Source organism: Bombina bombina, chromosome 12 (assembly GCF_027579735.1).
Source record: "Bombina bombina isolate aBomBom1 chromosome 12, aBomBom1.pri, whole genome shotgun sequence".
In the NCBI taxonomy this organism is placed as follows: Eukaryota; Metazoa; Chordata; class Amphibia; order Anura; family Bombinatoridae; genus Bombina; species Bombina bombina.
Genome location: NC_069510.1, coordinates 109,183,335 through 109,208,598, shown reverse-complemented (window position 1 = coordinate 109,208,598; position 25,264 = coordinate 109,183,335). Strand labels below are relative to the sequence as shown.

Sequence of the window (25,264 nt, the reverse complement as noted above, 5' to 3'; positions counted from 1 at the left end):
TCTATCTGAATCATGAAAGTAAAAATTTGGGTTTCATATCCTTTTTAACTGCTGTGCACAACTACAAAAGAATAGTAACTACTCACTATGGGCTAGATTATAAGTAGATCCCTTTCGTTAGCATAAGGGGCGTAAAAGCGATCGCAAGATTGTGGTGTTTTTAAGCTCAAATCCATATTAAAAGTGACACACTGTTTAAATTACCGCAAATTAATTTACACCAACTATTGGTAATTACGCTCCCCATTTTTCCTATGGGTGGCGTTGAGCAGCAATATTCGCTCGTATTATTATTTGCGAAGTACCCATTACACTACTAACCCCTAAACTGCCAAAACCTCAATTGCAAAATACCTACTAGTATCTAAACCAGTTAACCCCTTAACCTAACACACCCTAAGTTACCCCCCAAAAAACTAACCTTACATAAAAAAAAGGAACCAAAACCTGAAAAAACAAACAAAAAAAACCTAACCTTATTTGAAAATTAAAAAACAACAACATTATGTACAAAAAAACTACCATTTACGAAAGTAAATAAAAACATACCATTACAGAATTTACCAAAAATAAAGATCAGTGCCTATTCTAAAACGAAAGCTCCAATTAAAAAAAAATATATCCAAAATAAAAAACCTATACTAACACTAAACTATAGCAATAGCCCTTAAAAGGGCTTTTTGCAGGGTATTGCCCTAAATTAATTTAGCTCTTTTTAACTAAAATAAATACTACCCCATTCTACAAGTAACCCCCTACCCCAAAAATGCTATCTAAAAAGACCTACTCTAAAAATTGCCCCGAAGAGGGCATTTGGTTGGGCATTGCCCTTAGCTCTTTTGCTGCCCCCCCCCCTATAATTAAAAAAAAAAATTTCTATCACTAAACCCCAAATATTGTACTCACCAAAGTTGAATCTATTTCCTACATGGCGGTGACGGACAACCTTCATCCTGGCGGCGGTCTTCTATCTACATTCATCTTCTTTTCTTCTTATCTTCGGATCTTCCGTCAGAACATCCTCTTCATGCAATCACTTGCCACACAAAGATGTTTAAACATACAAGATATTTGTTTCAGCCGGCAGCGGCTGTTGCTGTGGTTGTTGGGGCGACTACCTACTGGTGTGATGCCTTGTCTGAGTTAATCAAGGTGGAGGGTCCCCTCGACGTGATCCAAGAAAGAATCAATTCCTTAAAGGGATACTAAACCCAATATATCTTGATTTGAAAAAGCAGTACTGTAAGCTTTAGAGCCAGCCCGTTTTTTGTTCAGCATCTGGGTAGCACTTGCTGATTTGTGGCTAAATGTAGCAAACCAATTAGCAAGCGCTACCCAGGTGCTGAACTAAAAATGGGCTGGCTCTTAACCTTTCATTACTGCTTTTTCAAATCAAGATAACATGAGAACAAAGAAAAATGGATAATAGGAGTAAATTAGAAAGTTGCTTAAAATTGCATGCTCTATCTGAATCATGAAAGAAAAAATTTGGGGTTAGTATCCCTTTAAGGGTGGCTACTTCTTTTATTTGTGATGCAAATATGCAGATTATTCGCCTGAACGCCAAGGCTTCAGAATTTTCTGTTCAAGCATGTAGGGCACTCTGGCTGAAATCTTGGTCTGCGGACTCAATTATCTCCATGGTTACTGAAGGCAAAGGTGCCTTTTTACCGCAGGATAAGAAGAACAAACCTAAGGGACAAGGTCCTAATTTTCATTCCTTTTATTCGGATAAATCCCAAAGTCAGCAGCCCTCCGCAAAGCCTGAGCAATCCAAGGGAACTTGGAAGCTGGCTCAGTCCTGGAATAAATCCAAGCAGAACAAAAAGCCCGCTGAGTCAAAGTCGGCAAGAAGGGGCAGCCCCCGATCCGGCTCTGGATCGTGTAGGGGCAGACTGTCACTCTTTTTGGAAGCTTAGTTTGGGGCAGTGACATGCATTCATAAGAGGCAGGTGAGGCAGCGCCTCCCCTGGCCAATGTGTGTAATACACTCTTTATTAATAATTAATAAAAAAATAAAAAAAAGTTCCAATTTTTTTCCTCCTAAATATTATTTTTTGTTCCTCAAAGGTAACCCCCCCACCCCGCCACCAAATTCAGTATTGTCTGATGTGTTTACTTTACTGTTTAAAAAAAAAAGTAGACTGTACACACATTTATATTGCGCAAGGAAGTAGGTGCCAGCTACCCTTCCATTGCACAATATGAATGTATGGGCCGCTAGAGACTGCCACCCAGTGGCGGAATAAGAGCTAATGCTGATCTCTTTGCGGCCCATACCACTCCCACCGGAAACTTCTCTCTTGAAGCCTCGGGAGCACTGCCCGCCCCTCAGCCAATCAGACACAGGAGCATGTCCTCTCTGGTCTTGGGCGGGCTGACTTGCCGGGCGGGAAATATGCGAGGGAGGCGCAGAGCTATCACGTGCGACAGACTGGTGGCAGTGCATGCTCCATGCTGTGATTGGGAGGCGAGCTAGCTAAGCTTAGTGGCTTAGTGGTGACCGGTGACGAGTCTTGAAGTTGTCGGTGGCTGGCTGGCGTGGGGACCCGCATCAGTGTGCTTAGCTTCAATATCAGGTAGGTAATGGTTAGTGGACTGGTCAGACTCAGAGTGTATATGTGCCGGTGGTGCACACTGCATGACTTTCTTGTTTGATGGAGTACTTACTTGGTGCTGTGCTATCGTTAACTCCTTGTGCACCACAGGTGAGATCATTAATAAGTCATCATGTATATCAATAGTGGCTTTTTCATAAGTTGCTGCTATCCTGAATCTTTATATCGTTGTAATAAAATATTGTGTGGTACTGTGGTTATGACAAAACAAAGGGGAGATTGGTTTAAAGTAGAAAAATTCACCAAGCGCCTGCTGAAACTGACCCTTAGCTCAGATAAATTGACCCCTAGTAGTCAAAGAAACGATAACTTGAAAACAATGGTATATCAGAGCGCCAACAAATAGAGGCAGTGTCTAAGTAAACTTTAAAATAACTTCCTTGATATTTATTACAATATGAACAGTGGTTCGTTAAAACCTGATTTAGTACATAACCAGTAGAATTAAAATTTAGTTAAAATAGTATTTACAATGTCAAATTGCAATGTACAGGATCTATGTTAAAATTAATCAATTGTCCCTCATGGATCCATGTTAACAGTCTAATGCATATATTAAACCTATCTTTAACCTCAGTATTATAGATTTAACAACGGATGGTGAAACAATGTTTCCTAGATCAGGAGTTATAGCTTAAGTACGCTTAGGGTTCACAGTCTGCTCTGGGCTAATGCAACCTCTAAAAGAAATGGTGTATAATTACCACTTCCTCATTCAGGATAACTATGGAATAGAATCGTATACTGGGGTCTGAGATGGGTGATGATAAGTCTCCCTGATTTTTAAGGTCAGACCTTAGCTGATTTTAGTGGTGACCGTGGTCTGTAGAATGTGCTGCAAATTCAAACAATTTATGTAAAATTGCTGTTTTACACGGTGCAACGTTAAATTCTAAGGTGTCTGGGTACAAAATCTGAAGTGTTTTGTTCTCTGATGGGTGAGACTGGGTAAATCACACACTAAATAAAAGTCAATATGGGTGATAGGCTTACGGGTTACCGTGAGTCCTGTGCTATAATGTCAAATTTGAGTGTAAATCAATAATAACAAAAATTGCGTTTAAGATTGCGTGTAAAATTCTTAATGTTAGAAAATAAAGTTGCAATGTGCTCACAACGAAAGGTATCTTATTTGACAAACAATTTATATAAATTCATACTCAGAATGTGTTAAAACTCCAAATGTAATGACTCCCTTCCTACCTACCCTATAACCTATCCCTTACTCACAACACCACCGAATGACCATGTTAAACTAGAGACCGACATGTTAATTGAGAAATGTGGTTATAACTGTCACTTACAACCTTATTATTACGACACTGGAGTTATACTCCGCTATCCGAGACCTCTAGGTACATTGTAAACACTCCACATTGACTGAATAGAAGCACAAATATTGCTTATAATATATATGGATGTATATCTCTGCAATACGCCTAATTGTTATATGTTAAAGCTATGTACTTGTTTTGATGTATTTGTGGAAAGTAATTTCTTTCCTTGGTTAACTAACTGTATGTACTTTTGGTTCTCAATAAAGAAAAAAATTAAAATTAAAAAAAAAATAAAAAAAAAAATCCAAATGTAAAACTTCCAAGTGTGGAAAAACAAAACGTGTATTAATATATCAAAAATCTGAAAAAACAAAACTTGAAAAAAACTTGAAAAAACAAAATAGAACTCTGAAATAACAAAAATTGAAGCGAAAGTCTGTGGTTAACGGCGTGAGAGGACTGGTTAAACTCTTTAACGCTTTATCTTCTAAGCTGTTTTTCAAAAAATGTCAGTACACAATGTGTGTTATCCAAAACACAGTTATCCAAAACACAGTTATTCAAAATAGTGTTCAAACATGATTTTTAAAAGATTTATAGAAAACCTTAGTTCCCACGTAAAATAGAAGGTCCCAAAGCCAGTGGAGTGTGTTGCTTATCCTGTTCACTTTATTTATGTGGTGGTTTTTCTTTAAATGTGAAGTGTTCTTTCATGTATACGAATTTGGTCCTTCTGCCGAAAAAAGAAAGCAATAGTGTAGGTTGCTAAATATAAGTCCCTAATATTGGAAATTAACTTACCAGCCAATGCGTTTCGGTCGTATATTGACCTTTCTCAAGACTGGTTTTATTTTTCAGACCGGGGTCTTTAAATACCCTATTGTTTGTTACCTTCTTGTAATACCGGAAGTAGTTGTCTGAACTCTCCGGGTCTTTTTGCTGCTATTTTCGTCGACTATTGTATTTTTACTCAGTTTTTACTATAGTGATCTATACATTCATTATAATATTTATTATCTGATCATTAGAACATATCAGAATTTAGTCTAATAAACCTTTTATAATACTGTCCGTTTTTCCGTTTTTTTCCCATTCCTATTCGATGTTGGAAGCGTTCTATCTGGCCTCAATAATTGGCTGATACTGGGGGTGTGTAGCAAATAGTTTTCCCCATTGGCTATTTCACACGGTGTGTACTTTAGCTTTCGTTTGATTGGGTGAAATAGCGTTACAGGGGAATCTCACCTTTATTATTCAGTGATATCGTCTTGGCTTATAGTTTCCAATTTATTCATAAGACAAACTCCGTTCATTTCAAAATTAAATATCGTATTATCTATAGACCAATGCGTTTTTTTACCAGGTCTAGAGGTTGATGTTATTAGATTAAACAATTACCAAATAGTTCTCCCCTTCGGCTATTTTTCTCACCATTGGCTATTCTACTCAAACCCTCGTTAGATTAGGTAAATAGTTCTATAGGGGAAACTCGCCTTTATTTATTAGGGATATCGTTTATATGGGTTAAACCTTATTATATTTGATGTGGATGGTATATCATTATCATTCTATATTTGCAGATTTTTGCTGGTTATGAATATTCGTAATTAGATATCCAGGTTTAGAGTTTTCAAAAAGTTAAACCACTTAAAGGTATCTATACTTTTCTACTCGTTCCTAATGCTATTCTGTTGTGTTCAGACCTTAGTGGATTTGTACATTTTAATGGTTTCAATAGTGCTGTCCTATTAAATTTATAATATGAATTTATATATATTATTAAATTGGATCTTCAATTTTCTCTTCTAAATCGTCTAGACATATTACCCTTTAATAATTATTTTTGTATGTTCTAATTCCAACTTCGAGAAAACACTATATATGAAGTTAGTTAGCTATTAGTCATAGTCCTGACTGTTTCTTCCTTATATAGTTCTCACGTAATTGTTAACTTTTGAAATCACTAAATGCTAGATTTTCTACGATATTATTTTAAATATCCTTATTAGCTATATGATCTAGATATTTCGATGGGGCTTCCAATATCTGCCTGGATAGTTAATGTTTACATATGGGAGTGAGTATAATTTAGGTTGTACTATCTACATATGGGAGTGAGCCTAGCATAGAAGTAAAATTACTGGGATTCATTTGTTGCCTGATCAGTATTCCAATGTTAATGAATACGTGTGTATCAGAACATGAATCACATTTACTGGGGCTCAGCCTATTTTTACCTGTCCTTTACGTGTGTATCAGAACATGAATCACATATGCTAATGGCTAAGCCTATTTTTACCTAGCCCAAATCGAGGACGTTTCAGCTTCAAATTGAAGTCTAATATTCTATAGTATTAAATATTCCAAAAAGTCTAATATTCTATAGTATTAGATATTCCAAAACCAATGAAGCTAACATAGGCTTTAAATCTAGATAGAGAATATTATAAAACTCATGAAACTAACATAAGTTTGTATCTAGATGAGACAGGAGATGTGCGAAATAACAAAGACATGTGTGTAAAATATAATAGGGGAAGGATTCCCTCATTATAGAGGATAATCTATGAGAGTTTCTTTGTATCCGGATGAGACAGTGATATGTAGAGTAGCATGGACAAGTCTGGATGAAACAGTAATATGTGGAGTGGCATGGGCAAGTGTATTGAATATTGCACGATGAGGGTTCACTTTAAAATTAAATGAATTAGGTGTAGCTCAGATTACTTCATATATTAGATCTCCTGGATGAAGGGAGATTAATAAATCTATTGACTTGTTATCAATGAGCACAGAGGTTTTTGATGATTATTTTAAGGGTTTAGTACATTTAAACATAACCCTTAGACTTTTATATTTTCAATTCCAGTTTAAAAGATGGGACAGATCCTCTTTATTATTTAACCCTCTTGGGTATAAACAGGCTTTTATGTTTTCAATTCCAGTTTAAAAGATGGGACAGATCTTCTTTATTATTTTAACCCTCTTGGGTATAAACAGTCCATATAGAAGATCCATTTAGATTCTTCTGTCAGTAGTTTTCTTTCATGATCTCCCCCTCTCCAATTCAAAGGTACCTTTTGTATTCCTATATATTTCAAGGATTTTGTATCTCCATGATGTTTCTCAAAGAAATGGTTATAGAGGGGGGTTTCTTTGTTGAGTTTTTCAATACAAAGAAGATGCTCACGTATTCGGTCCCTTAGTGGCCTGGACGTCTGTCCAATGTATTTTAGTCCACAGGGACATTGGAGTAAATAGATAACGTTTCTATCCTGACAACGAATTAGATCCTTAATTTTATATTTTTTCGTGTTGTTATTTGATTGGAATTCGGTGGTTTTTACACCGCTTTTACATGCTTTGCATGTATGACATGGGAAAAACCCTCTCACTGTTTTCCCAAATGGATCTTTTATTACGGGTGTTTTTTTTCTCTGTGTGCTGGGTGCCAATTTGTTTTTCAAATTATTGGCCCTTCTGTACACAAAGGTTGGTTTCTGTGGCAGTTTCTCCCCTAGAATGTCGTCTTTGAGTATACTCCAATGTTTTCGGAAGATGTCCTCGATAATTCGGCTGTTTTGGCTATATTCCGTAATTAGAGGTACATTCAGTGTTTCTTCCTCATTCTTTTTCGTCCTTTCTTTGTATTTGGTAAGATCTTTTCTTTCAATTGTTCTCATTTCTTCTATTTTTTGGTCCAATAATTCTTCATTATAACCTCTGTCTAGAAACTTAGCCTTAATTATTTGGGCTTGTTCTTCCCATTTGGAGGGATTAGAACAATTTTTCTTCATCCTGAGAAGCTGTCCTTTTGGGATGTTCCTTTTCCAGTTGGTATGGTGACAGCTTGTTTGGTGGACGTAGTTGTTACTGTCCACCTTTTTGAAGAAAGTTGATGTCAACCTCTACATGGCAAAATGGGAAGAAATTTTCTGGGAGTCCTGCCCAGCAAGCACGGACCTGGTTCTCTATCGCCGGTACATTGATGATATTATACTAATATGGAAAGGGTCACAAGAAGATCTAGAACACACCATTAATGTCATGAATAGAAATTAAGCTAATCTGCACTTCGCGTTTGAATGGAATCAAACATCACTCACCTATCTAGACTTGAATATAGAGGTGAAGGGAGGGAAGATTGAGACATCAACTTTCTTCAAAAAGGTGGACAGTAACAACTACGTCCACCAAACAAGCTGTCACCATACCAACTGGAAAAGGAACATCCCAAAAGGACAGCTTCTCAGGATGAAGAAAAAGTGTTCTAATCCCTCCAAATGGGAAGAACAAGCCCAAATAATTAAGGCTAAGTTTCTAGACAGAAGTTATAATGAAGAATTATTGGACCAAAAAATAGAAGAAATAAGAACAATTGAAAGAAAAGATCTTACCAAATACAAAGAAAGGACGAAAAAGAATGAGGAAGAAACCCTGAATGTACCTCTAATTACGGAATATAGCCAAAACAGCCGAATTATCGAGGACATCTTCCAAAAACATTGGAGTATACTCAAAGACGACGACATTCTAGGGGAGAAACTGCCACAGAAACCAACCTGTGTGTACAGAAGGGCCAATAATTTGAAAAACAAATTGGCACCCAGCACACAGAGAAAAAAACCACCTGTAGTAAAAGATCCATTCGGGAAAACAGTGAGAGGGTTTTTCCCATGTCATACATGCAAAGCATGTAAAAGCGGTGTAAAAACCACCGAATTCCAATCAAATAACAACACAAAAAAATACAAAAATAAGGATCTAATTCGTTGTCAGGATAGAAACGTTATCTATTTACTCCAATGTCCCTGTGGACTACAATACATTGGACAGACGTCCAGGCCACTAAGGGACCAAATACATGAGCATCTTCTTTGTATTGAAAAACTCAACAAAGAAACCCCCCTCTATAACCATTTCTTTGAGAAACATCATGGAGATACAAAATCCTTTAAATATATAGGAATACAAAAGGTACCTTTGAATTGGAGAGGGGGAGATCATGGAAGAAAACTACTGACAGAAGAATCTAAATGGATCTTCTATATGGACTGTTTATACCCAAGAGGGTTAAATAATAAAGAAGATCTGTCCCATCTTTTAAACTGGAATTGAAAACATAAAAGCCTGTTTATACCCAAGAGGGTTAAATAATAAAGAGGATCTGTCCCATCTTTTAAACTGGAATTGAAAACATAAAAGTCTAAGGGTTATGTTTAAATGTACTAAACCCTTAAAATAATCATCAAAAACCTCTGTGCTCATTGATGAAAACAAGTCAATAGATTTATTAAACTCCCTTCATCCAGGAGATCTAATATATTAAGTAATCTGAGCTACACATAATTCATTTAATTTTAAAGTGAACCCTCATCGTGCAATATTCAATACACTTGCCCATGCCATTCCACATATTACTGTTTCATCCAGACTTGTCCATGCTACTCTACACATCACTGTCTCATCCGGATACAAAGAAACTCTCATAGATTATCCTCTATAATGAGGGAATCCTTCCCCTATTATATTTTACACACATGTCTTTGTTATTTCGCACATCTCCTGTCTCATCTAGATACAAACTTATGTTAGTTTCATGAGTTTTATAATATTCTCTATCTAGATTTAAAGCCTATGTTAGCTTCATTGGTTTTGGAATATCTAATACTATAGAATATTAGACGTTTTGGAATATTTAATACTATAGAATATTAGACTTCAATTTGAAGCTGAAACGTCCTCGATTTGGGCTAGGTAAAAATAGGCTTAGCCATTAGCATATGTGATTCATGTTCTGATACACACGTAAAGGACAGGTAAAAATAGGCTGAGCCCCAGTAAATGTGATTCATGTTCTGATACACATGTATTCATTAACATTGGAATACTGATCAGGCAACAAATGAATCCCAGTAATTTTACTTCTATGCTAGGCTCACTCCCATATGTAGATAGTACAACCTAAATTATACTCACTCCCATATGTAAACATTAACTATCCAGGCAGATATTGGAAGCCCCATCAAAATATCTAGATCATATAGCTAATAAGGATATTTAAAATAATATCGTAGAAAATCTAGCATTTAGTGATTTCAAAAGTTAACAATTACGTGAGAACTATATAATGAAGAAACAGTCAGGACTATGACTAATAGCTAACTAACTTCATATATAGTGTTCTCTTGAAGTTGGAATTAGAACATACAAAAATAATTATTAAAGGGTAATATGACTAGACGGTTTAGAAGAGAAAATTGAAGATCCAATTTAATAATATATATAAATTCATATTATAAATTTAATAGGACAGCACTATTGAACCATTAAAATGTACAAATCCACTAATGTCTGAACACAACAGAATAGCATTAGGAACAAGTAGAAAAGTATAGATACCTTTAAGTGGTTTAACTTTTTGAAAACTCTAAACCTGGATATCTAATTACGAATATTCATAACCAGCAAAAATCTGCAAATATAGAATGATAATGATATACCATCCACATCAAATATAATAAGGTTTAACCTATATAAACGATATCACTAATAAATAAAGGCGAGTTTCCCCTATAGAACTATTTACCTAATCTAACAAGGGTTTGAGTAAAATAGCCAATGGTGAGAAAAATAGCCGAAGGGGAGAACTATTTGGTAATTGTTTAATCTAATAACGTCAACCTCTAGACCTGGTAAAAAACCGCATTGGTCTATAGATAATACGATATTTAATTTTGAAATGAACGGAGTTTGTCTTATGAATAAATTGGAAACTATAAGCCAAGACGATATCACTGAATAATAAAGGTGAGATTCCCCTGTAACGCAATTTCACCCAATCAAACGAAAGCTAAAGTACGCACTGTGTGAAATAGCCAATGGGGAAAACTATTTGCTACACACCCCCAGTATCAGCCAATTATTGAGGCCAGATAGAACGCTTCCAACATCCAATAGGAATGGGAAAAAAACGGAAAAACGGAACAGTATTATAAAAGGTTTATTAGACTAAATTCTGATATGTTCTAATGATCAGATAATAAATATTATAATGAATGTATAGATCACTATAGTAAAAACTGAGTAAAAATACAATAGTCGACGAAAATAGCAGCAAAAAGACCCGGAGAGTTCAGACAACTACTTACAAGAAGGTAACAAACAATAGGGTATTTAAAGACCCCGGTCTGAAAAATAAAACCAGTCTTGAGAAAGGTCAATATACGACCGAAACGCGTTGGCTGGTAAGTTAATTTCCAATATTAGGGACTTATATTTAGTAACCTACACTATTGCTTTCTTTTTTCGGCAGAAGGACCAAATTCGTATACATGAAAGAACACTTCACATTTAAAGAAAAACCACCACATAAATAAAGTGAACAGGATAAGCAACACACTCCACTGGCTTTGGGACCTTCTATTTTACGTGGGAACTAAGGTTTTCTATAAATCTTTTAAAAATCATGTTTGAACACTATTTTGAATAACTGTGTTTTGAATAACTGTGTTTTGGATAACACACATTGTGCACTGACATTTTTTGCAAAGCCGCTTAGAAGATAAAGCGTTAAACGGTTTAACCAGTCCACTCACGTTGTTAACCACAGACTTTCACTTCAATTTTTGTTATTTCAGAGTTCTATTTTGTTTTTTGTTTTTTCAAGTTTTTTTCAAGTTTTGTTTTTTTCAGATTTTTGATATATTAATACACGTTTTGTTTTTTCACACTTGGAAGTTTTACATTTGGATTTTTAACACATTCTGAGTATGTATTTATATCGATTGTTTGTCAAATAAGATACCTATCGTTGTGAGCACATTGCAACTTTATTTTCTAACATTAAGAATTTTACACGCAATCTTAAACGCAATTTTTGTTATTATTGATTTACACTCAAATTTGACATTATAGCACAGAACTCACGGTAACCCGTAAGCCTATCACCCATATTGACTTTTATTTAGTGTGTGATTTACCAAGTTTCACCCATCAGAGAACAAAACACTTCAGATTTTGTACCCAGACACCTTAGAATTTAACGTTGCACCGTGTAAAACAGCAATTTTACATAAATTGCTCGAATTTGCAGCACATTCTACAGACCACGGTCACCACTAAAATCAGCTAAGGTCTAACCTTAAAAATCAGGGAGACTTATCATCACCCATCTCAGACCCCAGTATACGATTCTATTCCATAGTTATCCTGAATGAGGAAGTTGTAATTATACACCATTTCTTTTAGAGGTTGCATTAGCCCAGAGCAGACTGTGAACCCTAAGCGTACTTAAGCTATAACTCCTAATCTAGGAGACATTGTTTCACCATCCGTTGTTAAATCTATAACACTTAGGTTAAAGATAGGTTTAATATATGCATTAGACTGTTAACATGGATCCATGAGGGACAATTGATTAATTTTAACATATATCCTGTACATTGCAATTTGACATTGTAAATACTATTTTAACTAAATTTTAATTCTACTGGTTATGTACTAAATCAGGTTTTAACGAACCATTGTTCATATTGTAATAAATATCAAGGAAGTTATTTTAAAGTTTACTTAGACCCTGCCTCTATTTGTTGGCGCTCTGATATACCATTGTTTTCAAGGAGATTGATTTAAACCCATGGCTGTAAATTCATTTCAATAAATGTATTGCATTCCTCGCTGCCAGACAAGGGTTAATATGGGACTTTTAGAAAATAAAGTGTAAGTAGATGTCTGTTGTAATTTATATATATATGCTAGAGGTTAGTGCAACAAAAGCCTGTGTCAGTAATGTTTTACTTACAGTGTAAATATATATAAATAGAACTCAAGATTCTGGATTCCACTGTGGGGAGGGGAAGTGCACTTTATTCCTTGTTCTAGGGAAAATATGGTCACATTCTATCTACATTATAAATAACTCTAACCTATACCGAATAAGATTTCAGAGAATTCAGTGAGGAGATAAACTCTAGATCTTATATTGTCCTATGGCAATAATTTGTAAAGCTATGTCACACTGACCGTCAGACATGTTGTGAAATATGAAACAATATTTTATTTATATAAAAAAAGTGAATTTCGATGTGATTGTGATGAGAAAAACGTTTTTTTTTTGGGGGGGGGGCACTCACTCACCCTGGGCATGGGCAACTTGGGCACTGTGGGCAGTGTTTGTTAAGCATTAGCATGCAATAAGCACAGACACCAAGTTTTGGGGCAGACCTGGCAGAGTGATAGTGTGTGAGTGTGACTGTGCCATGGGCAACTGGAGACCTAAACTCACAAAATGGGGGAGGGGGGACCAATTCCAAATATCTGAGCTTAGATCATCTCAACTTTTGCATATAGCAGCTATAGCTTGTATAATAGGGTAACTGATGTCTCCCCTGTAAGCAACACCACACATTCTTTGTGGAAAAATATACATTTTGCTGAAGGGTTCTAATGAAAATGTATTTATTTTTTCTTCAGATGCGTAATTGTGTATGTGCGTGTATATATATATATATATATATATTTAACAAATGCAACAAAGTCGCCGTCTCAATAGAAATAAGCAAGGAGAGATTTCTTAAAGGTTAAAAAGTTCCGTTTAATACATCCAAGTTAAAAACGAAAAAGGTACAGCAGACAGTTGATACAGCTGACGCGTTTCCTGCCTCAAGGACAATTCATCAGAGCTGAGAAATAAGCGTCACCAACAGCTGTTAAATCTCTAAGGGTGGTGGTCAATTCAACCAATCAAAATGCATTCTGTGTATTTATACAGGTTTAACCTATTCACAACCTCTACCCAGATAAACACATTAATATACAAAAAACAAATATACAATATTACTTAACAACTATTTCAAACACTCATTAAAAATATGTAAATAGAATTTGAGAACATATATCATATGCAACTAATTTATGTTGAAATCAAAGATACAATACACGGAAACAGCTTCAAAAAGATTGTGACTAACTCATAAATAAGTATAAAAGATGAATGCTCTTTAATTAGAGTGCCCACAATTTGAAACCGTTACCCTGTAAGTATCATCAACCAATATAATACCCCACAAAGAGGATCCCATCCTCAACAGTTTTATCTCGACTAATACAGGTAAATCCTATAAAATTAGGGATCGGATAAATTGCAATTCTACATATGTTGTTTATCTTATCACTTGCATTTGTTGTAAATTTCAATATGTAGGACTTACCTCAAGATTCTTGAAAGATAGAATAAGAGAGCATTTGTTATCTATAGAAGCATAGATTCCAAAAACCCCAGTGGCTAAACATTTTGCACGACATGATAGTAATTTAGGTTACTTTAGATTTCAGGGAATAGAACAAATTTCTCTAGGTGTTAGAGGAGGGGATAGATATCAGGCATTAAAGGGACATTAAACACTAAATACATGCTAGATAGAATGATGCATTCAAAGAAAAGATTAGTCCATGACTAACTTGTAGATGTATTTTTTAAAGTTTCCTTAGTTGTTTAAAAAGTGACAAAATAAGTGTAAAGTTTTAGTGTCTATAAAACACTGGGAGCTGCCATGTTGTAACTTGTGTTACCTTCTCTGCTGTGGCCAATTAGGGACAGTTATACATAGGTCATTAGAGTGTGCAGCCAATGGTTGTGCTGGATATAACAGTGTTCTGCACTTCCATTTCTAACAGGAACTGAAAATCTCACAATTTCAGAATGGAATTACAGGCAAAGAGGACAAAATAAATAATGAAAGTATATTGCAGAGTTGTTTTATTATATACAATTTATCATTTTATATTACCATCTCAAAGTGTTTAATGTCCCTTTAAGTAGAAAAGAGATATTTTGGATTTATACTCTGAAAACTGGATCCCCATTAGGGATAAATAAGATAAGTGATGTGAAACTCTTTATTGATAAAAGTTAAGATGTGTAATATTATTGTGACATCTAAAAAACAGGATAGGCACAATATAGATATGTACACGGCACTAGATTTTCTGACAATAGTAGTTCTACTAAAGATGGGATCTCTAATTAATTAAAGAGCATTCATCTTTTATACTTATTTATGAGTTAGGTTGTGAATAGGTTAAACCTGTATAAATACACAGAATGCATTTTGATTGGTTGAATTGACCACTACCCTTAGAGATTTAACAGCTGTTGGTGATGCTTGTTTCTCAGCTCTGATGAATTGCCCTTGAGGCAGGAAACGCGTCAGCTGTATCAACTGTCTGCTGTGCCTTTTTTGTTTTTAAGTTGGATGTATTAAATGGAACTTTTTAACCTTTAAGAAATCTCTCCTTGCTTATTTCTATTGAGACCGCGACTTTGTTGCATTTGTTTCTTTCCGATCATTCTGGGGACGTGGAAGGTCCCAGCGGTCTCATTGGAGGAGCCGTTACTGGTTTACACATTGCCGACATCAGAACGAGTCTTCTTGCACTGCAGTAAGTTTGACGATACACGCTGTACTACAGGATCAAGCGGTCACCGTATGTATATGGAGGATTCTACCAAGAAGAGGATTTAATCTGATCTACTCCAACGGGAAAGCTACAAGTGTGGTAAGCCTCTTATTTCTAAATATTACATTTCTTGGGAGAACTGTTGTGAGCTTTCCATTAATCCTGTGTTAACCGCACTAGTGGGGCTCTAAGTGGAGCAGTATTCACAGGGCGAACTATATAAAAGTCAGCTACACACGCACAGTTAAAAATACTGTTGGACTCTTTTGTATGTTAACATAAAAGGATTATTGTATTTTAAAGGGACATTAAACACATCATTTTTCTTTCATGAACCAGAATTTCAGATAGAGAATATGATTTCTCCAACATAGGTGTGTCCGGTCCACGGCGTCATCCTTACTTGTGGGATATTCTCTTCCCCAACAGGAAATGGCAAAGAGCCCAGCAAAGCTGGTCACATGATCCCTCCTAGGCTCCGCCTTCCCCAGTCATTCTCTTTGCCGTTGCACAGGCAACATCTCCACGGAGATGGCTAAGAGTTTTTTGGTGTTTAAATGTAGTTTTTATTCTTCAATCAAGAGTTTGTTATTTTAAAATAGTGCTGGTATGTACTATTTACTCTGAAACAGAATAGAGATGAAGATTTCTGTTTGTAAGAGGGAGATGATTTTAGCAACCGTTACTAAAATCGATGGCTGTTTCCACACAGGACTGTTGAGATGAATTAACTTCAGTTGGGGGAAACAGTGAGCAGACTTTTGCTGCTTGAGGTATGACACATTTCTAACAAGACTTGGTAATGCTGGAAGCTGTCATTTTCCCTATGGGATCCGGTAAGCCATTTTCTTAGTTTTAAATATAAGAATAAAGGGCTTCACAAGGGCTTTAAAGACTGGTAGACATTTTTCTGGGCTAAAACGATTACTTTATAAGCATATTTAATGGTTTATAACTTTGAAGAGTTATTTTAATCTTGGGAATTCTGTTAAAAAAACGTCAGGCACTGTATTGGACACCTTTTTCACTGGGGGCCTTTTCTAGTCATAGGCAGAGCCTCATTTTCGCGCCACTAATGCGCAGTTGTTTTTGAGAAGCAAGGCATGCAGATGCATGTGTGAGGAGCTCAGATCCACTGAAAAAGCTTATTGAAGGCGTCATTTGGTATCGTATTCCCCTCTGGGCTTGGTTGGGTCTCAGCAAAGCAGATACCAGGGACTGTATAGGGGTTAAATGTAAAAACGGCTCCGGTTCCGTTATTTTAAGAGTTAAAGCTTTCAAATTTGGTGTGCAATACTTTTAAGGCTTTAAGACACTGTGGTGAAATTTTGGTGAATTTTGAACAATTCCTTCATACTTTTGCACATATTCAGTAATAAAGTGTGTTCAGTTTAAAATTTAAAGTGACAGTAACGGTTTTATTTTAAAACGTTTTTTGTGCTTTGTTATCAAGTTTATGCCTATTGACATGTCTGAACCATCAGATAGACGATGTTCTGTATGTTCGGAAGCCAAGGTTCCTCTCCATTTAAATATATGTGATGAATGTGACAAACAAAGTAGGGACAATGATGCCACTGATAATAATGTTGCCCAAAATGATTCCTTAAGTGAGGGGAGTAGGCATGGTACTGCATCATCTCCTTCTATGTCTACACCAGTCTTGCCCACTCAGGAGGTCCCTAGTTCATCTAGTGCGCCAATCCTCCTTACTATGCAACAATTAACGGCTGTAATGGATAATTCTATTAAAAACATTTTAGCCAAAATGCCCACTTATCAGCGAAAGCGCGACTGCTCTGTTTTAGATACTGAAGAGCATGAGGACGCTGATGATAATGGTTCTGACATGCCCTTACACCAGTCTGAAGGGGCCAGGGAGGTTTTGTCTGAGGGAGAAATTTCAGATTCAGGAAAAATTTCTCAACAAGCTGAACCTGACGTTATTACATTCAAATTTAAATTGGAACATCTCCGCGCTCTGCTTAAGGAGGTGTTATCTACTCTGGATGATTGTGACAATTTGGTCATTCCAGAGAAATGATGTAAGATGGACAAGTTCCTAGAGGTCCCGGTGCCCCCCGAAGCTTTTCCTATACCCAAGCGGGTGGCGGACATTGTAAATAAAGAATGGGAAAGGCCCGGCATACCTTTTGTCCCTCCCCCTATATTTAAGAAATTATTTCCTATGGTCGACCCCAGGAAGGACTTATGGCAGACAGTCCCCAAGGTCGAGGGGGCGGTTTCTACTCTAAACAAACGCACCACTATCCCTATAGAAGATAGTTGTGCTTTCAAAGATCCTATGGATAAAAAATTAGAGGGTTTGCTTAAAAAGATGTTTGTTCAGCAAGGTTACCTTCTACAACCAATTTCATGCATTGTTCCTGTCACTACAGCAGCGTGTTTCTGGTTCGAAGAACTAGAAAAGTCGCTCAATAAAGCATCTTCTTATGAGGAGGTTATGGACAGAGTTCAAGCACTTAAATTGGCTAACTCTTTTACCTTAGACGCCACTTTGCAATTAGCTAGATTAGCGGCGAAAAATTCAGGTTTTGCTATTGTGGCGCGCAGAGCGCTTTGGCTAAAGTCTTGGCCAGCGGATGTGTCCTCCAAGAACAAATTGCTTAACATCCCTTTCAAGGGGAAAACGCTGTTTGGCCCTGACTTGAAAGAGATTATTTCAGACATCACTGGGGGAAAGGGCCACGCCCTTCCTCAGGATAGGTCTTTTAAGGCTAAAAATAAAACAAATTTTCGTCCCTTTCACAGAAACGGACCAGCCTCAAATTCTACATCCTCTAAGCAAGAGGGTAATTCTTCTCAAACCAAGCCAGCCTGGAGACCGATGCAAGGCTGGAACAAAGGTAAGCAGGCCAAGAAGCCTGCTACCGCTACCAAGACAGCATGAGATGCTGGCCCCCGATCCGGGACCGGATCTGGTGGGGGGCAGACTCTCTCTCTTCGCTCAGACTTGGGCAAGAGATGTTCAGGATCCTTGGGCACTAGAAATAGTTTCTCAAGGTTATCTCCTGGAATTCAAGGAACTACCCCCAAGGGGAAGGTTCCACAGGTCTCAATTGTCTTCAGACCAAATAAAAAGACAGGCATTCTTACATTGTGTAGAAGACCTGTTAAAAATGGGAGTGATTCATCCTGTTCCATTAGGAGAACAAGGGATGGGGTTTTACTCCAATCTGTTCATAGTTCCCAAAAAAGAGGGAACATTCAGGCCAATTTTGGATCTCAAAATCCTAAACAAATTTCTCAGGGTTCCATCGTTCAAAATGGAAACCATTCGGACAATTCTTCCTACTATCCAGGAAGGTCAATTCATGACCACGGTGGATTTAAAGGATGCGTATCTACATATTCCTATCCACAAGGAACATCATCGGTTCCTAAGGTTCGCCTTTCTGGACAAGCATTACCAGTTTGTGGCACTTCCATTCGGATTAGCCACTGCTCCAAGAATTTTCACAAAGGTACTAGGGTCCCTTCTAGCGGTGCTAAGGCCAAGGGGCATTGCAGTAGTACCTTACTTGGACGACATACTGATTCAAGCGTCGTCTCTGCCACAAGCAAAGGCTCATACGGACATTGTCCTAGCCTTTCTCAGATCTCACGGGTGGAAAGTGAACGTAGAAAAAAGTTCTCTATTCCCGTCAACAAGAGTTCCCTTCTTGGGAACAATAATAGACTCCTTAGAAATGAAGATTTTTCTGACAGAGGCCAGAAAATCAAAACTTCTAAGCTCTTGTCAAGTACTTCATTCTGTTCTTCTTCCTTCCATAGCGCACTGCATGGAAGTAATAGGTTTGATGGTTGCGGCAATGGACATAGTTCCTTTTGCGTGAATTCATCTAAGACCATTACAACTGTGCATGCTCAGACAGTGGAATGGGGATTATACAGACTTGTCCCCGACGATCCAAGTAGATCAGAGGGCCAGAGATTCACTCCGTTGGTGGCTGACCCTGGACAACCTGTCTCAAGGGATGAGCTTCCGCAGACCAGAGTGGGTCATTGTCACGACCGACGCCAGTCTGGTGGGCTGGGGCGCGGTCTGGAAACCCCTGAAAGCTCAGGGTCTATGGTCTCGGGAAGAATCTCTTCTCCCGATAAACATTCTGGAACTGAGAGCGATATTCAATGCTCTCAAGGCTTGGCCTCAACTAGCAAAGGCCAAATTCATAAGGTTTCAATCAGACAACATGACGACTGTTGCATATATCAACCATCAGGGGGGAACAAGGAGTTCCCTGGCGATGGAAGAAGTGACCAAAGTAATTCAATGGGCGGAGATTCACTCCTGCCACTTGTCTGCAATCCACATCCCAGGAGTGGAAAATTGGGAAGCGGATTTTCTGAGTCGTCAGACATTTCATCCGGGGGAGTGGGAACTCCATCCGGAAATCTTTGCCCACATAACGCAATTATGGGGCATTCCAGACATGGATCTGATGGCGTCTCGTCAGAACTTCAAGGTTCCTTGCTACGGGTCCAGATCCAGGGATCCCAAGGCGACTCTAGTAGATGCACTAGTAGCGCCCTGGACCTTCAACCTAGCTTATGTATTCCCACCGTTTCCTCTCATTCCCAGGCTGGTAGCCAGGATCAATCAGGAGAGGGCTTCGGTGATCTTGATAGCTCCTGCGTGGCCACGCAGAACTTGGTATGCAGACCTGGTGAATATGTCATCGGCTCCACCATGGAAGCTACCTTTGAGACGGGACCTTCTTGTTCAAGGTCCGTTCGAACATCCGAATCTGGCCTCACTCCAACTGACTGCTTGGAGATTGAACGCTTGATTTTATCAAAGCGTGGGTTCTCAGATTCTGTCATTGATACTCTTATTCAGGCTAGAAAGCCTGTAACTAGAAAAATTTACCATAAAGTATGGAAAAAATATATCTGTTGGTGCGAATCGAAAGGATTCCCATGGAACAAGATAAAAATTCCTAAGATTCTATCCTTTCTACAAGAGGGTTTGGAGAAAGGATTATCTGCAAGTTCTTTGAAGGGACAGATTTCTGCTTTATCTGTTTTACTTCACAAAAAGCTGGCGGCTGTGCCAGATGTTCAAGCTTTTGTTCAGGCTCTGGTTAGAATCAAGCCTGTTTACAAACCTTTGACTCCTCCTTGGAGTCTCAATTTAGTTCTTTCAGTTCTTCAAGGGGTTCCGTTTGAACCCTTACATTCCGTAGATATTAAGTTATTATCTTGGAAAGTTTTGTTTTTGGTTGCAATTTCTTCTGCTAGAAGAGTTTCAGAGTTATCTGCTCTGCAGTGTTCTCCTCCTTATCTGGTGTTCCATGCAGATAAGGTGGTTTTGCGTACTAAACCTGGTTTTCTTCCGAAAGTTGTTTCTAACAAAAATATTAACCAGGAGATAGTTGTGCCTTCTTTGTGTCCGAATCCAGTTTCAAAGAAGGAACATTTGTTGCACAATTTGGATGTAGTTCGTGCTCTAAAATTCTATTTAGAGGCTACAAAGGATTTCAGACAAACATCTTCCTTGTTTGTTGTTTATTCTGGTAAAAGGAGAGGTCAAAAAGCAACTTCTACCTCTCTCTCCTTTTGGCTTAAAAGCATCATCCGATTGGCTTATGAGACTGCCGGACGGCAGCCTCCTGAAAGAATCACAGCTCATTCCACTAGGGCTGTGGCTTCCACATGGGCCTTCAAGAACGAGGCTTCTGTTGATCAGATATGTAAGGCAGCGACTTGGTCTTCACTGCACACTTTTACCAAATTTTACAAATTTGATACTTTTGCTTCTTCTGAGGCTATTTTTGGGAGAAAGGTTTTGCAAGCCGTGGTGCCTTCCATCTAGGTGACCTGATTTGCTCCCTCCCATCATCCGTGTCCTAAAGCTTTGGTATTGGTTCCCACAAGTAAGGATGACGCCGTGGACCGGACACACCTATGTTGGAGAAAACAGAATTTATGCTTACCTGATAAATTACTTTCTCCAACGGTGTGTCCGGTCCACGGCCCGCCCTGGTTTTTTAATCAGGTCTGATGAATTATTTTCTCTATCTACAGTCACCACGGTATCATATGATTTCTCCTATGCATATTCCTCCTTTACGTCGGTCGAATGACTGGGGAAGGCGGAGCCTAGGAGGGATCATGTGACCAGCTTTGCTGGGCTCTTTGCCATTTCCTGTTGGGGAAGAGAATATCCCACAAGTAAGGATGACGCCGTGGACCGGACACACCGTTGGAGAAAGTAATTTATCAGGTAAGCATAAATTCTGTTTTTATACAGCTTTCCATTTGACTTTTATTATTTAATTTGCTTCATTCTTCAGATATCCTTTGTTGAAGAAATATCAATGCAAAAAAAAAGAGCCAATCACTGTCACACAAGGCATCTATGTGCAGCCACAAATTAGCAGCTAATTAGTGTATTTAAATATGCTTTTAAACAAAGGATATAAAGAGAATTAAGCAAATTCTATAACACAAATTATTCAGCAAAAATTGGTTCAGCTATAATTAAAACCACTCAATCGTAAAACACAAGTTGTAGCTTCAATTATGGATAGAGTATGTAATGTCCATCCAATGTACTTGTGTTTTACGATTGTCACTGTGGTGCCGTGTGGGTTCCTGGTCAACACCACATACTCTGGGACCAATCTTCTGATTAACAGTACAATCCGACGATCCAGGACGAACCTACCATATATTTGTGCTTATTGGTGCACTATATACTGCTTACTTTGATCTGAAGCGAGACCAAGGATAATTCACTAGATTCACTATCTATATTTCCAACACCTTCTTGCTATAGAGTATCCTGCATGCCTTTGGACACTAAAGAGCAGATACTCTGTGTTGGAGAATATGGTAGTTATTTCTTCAAGTTGACCGCACAAGGACCAATCAAATTGTGCACTGAGGACAGCGCCCATATAGGTGACGTCATTTCGCACAGCGGTAACTTCACTCAACGGAATCGAGTGCCAAAGTGTTTGGGATAAGCTTGAGCTCCTTGCTCCTAGAAAAACTATTTATCCGTTTTTTTAGCTACTCCAATTCAAGGAAAGACATTCAGTGACTATTTCCCCTTTTTTGTGGTGGCAACCTTTTATATACGGAGACGTCCGTTTTTAACATATACATTGTGTTGATATTGCTGTTTGTTTTTTATTTGCTGATTAAATTAGAGCCTTATAACTGATTAATATTGACTCATTTTCACACGTTAACATCTTTATATCACAGATACACGGTATATTCATTATTTAGTGTTTTGGAAACATTTATCTTTTCACAGTCACGTTAATTTATGTGACCTATATATATTATAGTCCTATTGTATGTTCACTTTATACTTTGGTATACACTTATTAGGTTTCTACATTATTAGGATCCTATCACTTAGTAAATCACTAATTGTATTATCCACCTTTAGCTTTTAGCGCGCCTGCTTATTTACATTTAAGATATCAGGGTAGGTGGAACGCTTCTATGCTTGCTGACTACTGTTAGTGAAGATATCAGGGTAGATGGAACACTTCTATGCTTGCTGACTACTGTTAGTGAAGATACCAGGGTAGATGGAACGCTTCTATGCTTGCTGACTACTGTTAGTGAAGATATCAGTGTAGGTGGAGCGCTTCTATCCTTGCTGACTACTGTTAGTGAAGATATCAGGGTAGGTGAAACACTTCTATGCTTGCTGACTACTGTTAGTGAAGATATTAGGGTAGGTGGAACGCTTCTATGCTTACTCACTACTGTTAGTGAAGATATCAGGGTAGGTGGAACACTTCTATGCTTGCTGACTACTGTTAGTGAAGATATCAGAGTAGATGGAACACTTCTATGCTTGCTGACTACTGTTAGTGAAGATATCAGGGTAGATGGAACAATTCTATGCTTGCTGACTACTGTTAGTGAAGCTATCAGGGTAGGTGGAACGCTTCTATGCTTGCTGACTACTGTTAGAGAAGATATCAGGGTAGATGGAACACTTCTATGCTTGCTGACTACTGTTAGTTAAGATATCAGGGTAGGTGGAACACTTCTATGCTTGCTGACTACTGTTAGTGAAAATATCAGGGTAGGTGGAACACTTCTATGCGGTGAAACGCTTCTATGCTTGCTGACTACTGTTAGTGAAGATATCAGGGTAGGTAGAACACTTCTATGCTTGCTGACTTCTGTTAGTGAAGATATCAGTGTAGGTGGAACACTTCTATGCTTGATGACTACTGTTAGTAAAGATATCAGGGTAGGTGGAACGCTTCTATGCTTGCTGACTACTGTTAGTGAAGATATCAGGGTAGATGGAACACTTCTATGCTTGCTGACTACTGTTAGTGAAGATATCAGGGTAGGTGGAACGCTTCTATGCTTGCTGACTACTGTTAGTGAAAATATCAGGGTAGGTGGAACGCTTCTATGCTTGCTGACTACTGTTAGTGAAGATATCAGGGTAGGTGGAACACTTCTATGCTTGCTGACTACTGTTAGTGAAGATATCAGGGTAGGTGGAACACTTCTATGCTTGCTGACTAATATTAGTGAAGATATTGGGATAGGCAGAACACTTCTATGCTTGTTGACTACTGTTAGTGAAGATATCAGGGTAGGTGGAACGCTTCTATGCTTGCTGACTACTGTTAGTGAAGATATCAGGGTAGGTGTAACGTTTCTATGCTTGCTGACTACTGTTAGTGAAGATATCAGGGTAGGTGAAACGCTTCTATGCTTGCTGACTACTGTTAGTGAAGATATCAGGGTAGGTAGAACATTTCTATAATTGCTGACTTCTGTTAGTGAAGATATCAGTGTAGGTGGAACACTTCTATGCTTGCTGACTATTGTTATTGAAAATATCAGGGTAGGTGGAACACTTCTATGCTTGCTGACTACTGTTAGTGAAGATATCAGGGTAGGTGGAACACTTTTATGCTTGCTGACTACTGTTAGTTAAGATACCAGGGTAGGTGGAACGCTTCTATACTTGCTGACTACTGTTAGTGAAGATATCAGGGTAGGTGGAACGCTTCTATGCTTGCTGACTACTGTTAGTGAAGATATCAGGGTAGGTAGAACACTTCTATGCTTACTGACTACTGTTAGTGAAGATATCAGGGTAGGTGGAATGTTCTATGCTTGCTGACTACTGTTAGAGAAGATATCAGGGTAGGTGGAACACTTCTATGCTTGCTGACTACTGTTAGTGAAGATATCAGGGTAGGTGGAACACTTGTATGCTTGCTGACTATTGTTAGTGAAGATATCAGGGTAGGTGGAGCGCTTCTATGCTTGCTGACTACTGTTAGTGAAGATATCAGGGTAGGTGGGACACTTCTATGCTTGCTGACTACTGTTAGTGAAGATATCAGGGTAGGTGGGACACTTCTATGCTTGCTGACTACTGTTAGTGAAGATATCAGGGTAGGTGGGACACTTCTATGCTTGCTGACTACTGTTAGTGAAGATATCAGGGTAGGTGGAACGCTTCTATGCTTGCTGACTACTGTTAGTGAAGATATCAGGGTAGGTGGAACACTTCTATGCTTGCTGACTACTGTTAGTGACGATATCAGGGTAGGTGGACCACTTCTATGCTTGCTGACTACTGTTAGAGAATATATCAGGGTAGGTGGACCACTTCTATGCTTGCTGACTACTGTTAGTGAAGATATCAGGGTAGGTGGAATGCTTCTATGCTTGCTGACTATTGTTAGTGAAGATATCAGGGTAGATGTAACGTTTCTATGCTTGCTGACTACTGTTAGTGAAGATATCAGGGCAGGTGGAACACTTCTATGCTTGATGACTACTGTTAGTGAAGATATCAGGGTAGGTGGAACACTTCTATGCTTGATGACTACTGTTAGTGAAGATGTCAGGGTAGGTGGAACGCTTCTGTGCTTGCTGACT

At 38.1% G+C, this 25,264-nt stretch overlaps 1 protein-coding gene across 1 annotated transcript in view; it reads right to left on the bottom strand.

Annotated features, from left to right (window-relative positions):
* Window positions 1–10,343: 10,343 nt before the first annotated feature.
* Window positions 10,344–25,264, bottom strand: part of LOC128642694 (adenylate kinase isoenzyme 5-like) — a 90,972-nt gene continuing 76,051 nt past the window's right edge. Inside the window, exon 9 of the mRNA XM_053695473.1 lies at window positions 10,344–10,370. Within this exon, the coding sequence (XP_053551448.1) occupies window positions 10,344–10,370 (27 nt within the window). The remainder of the gene's footprint in view (window positions 10,371–25,264) is intronic.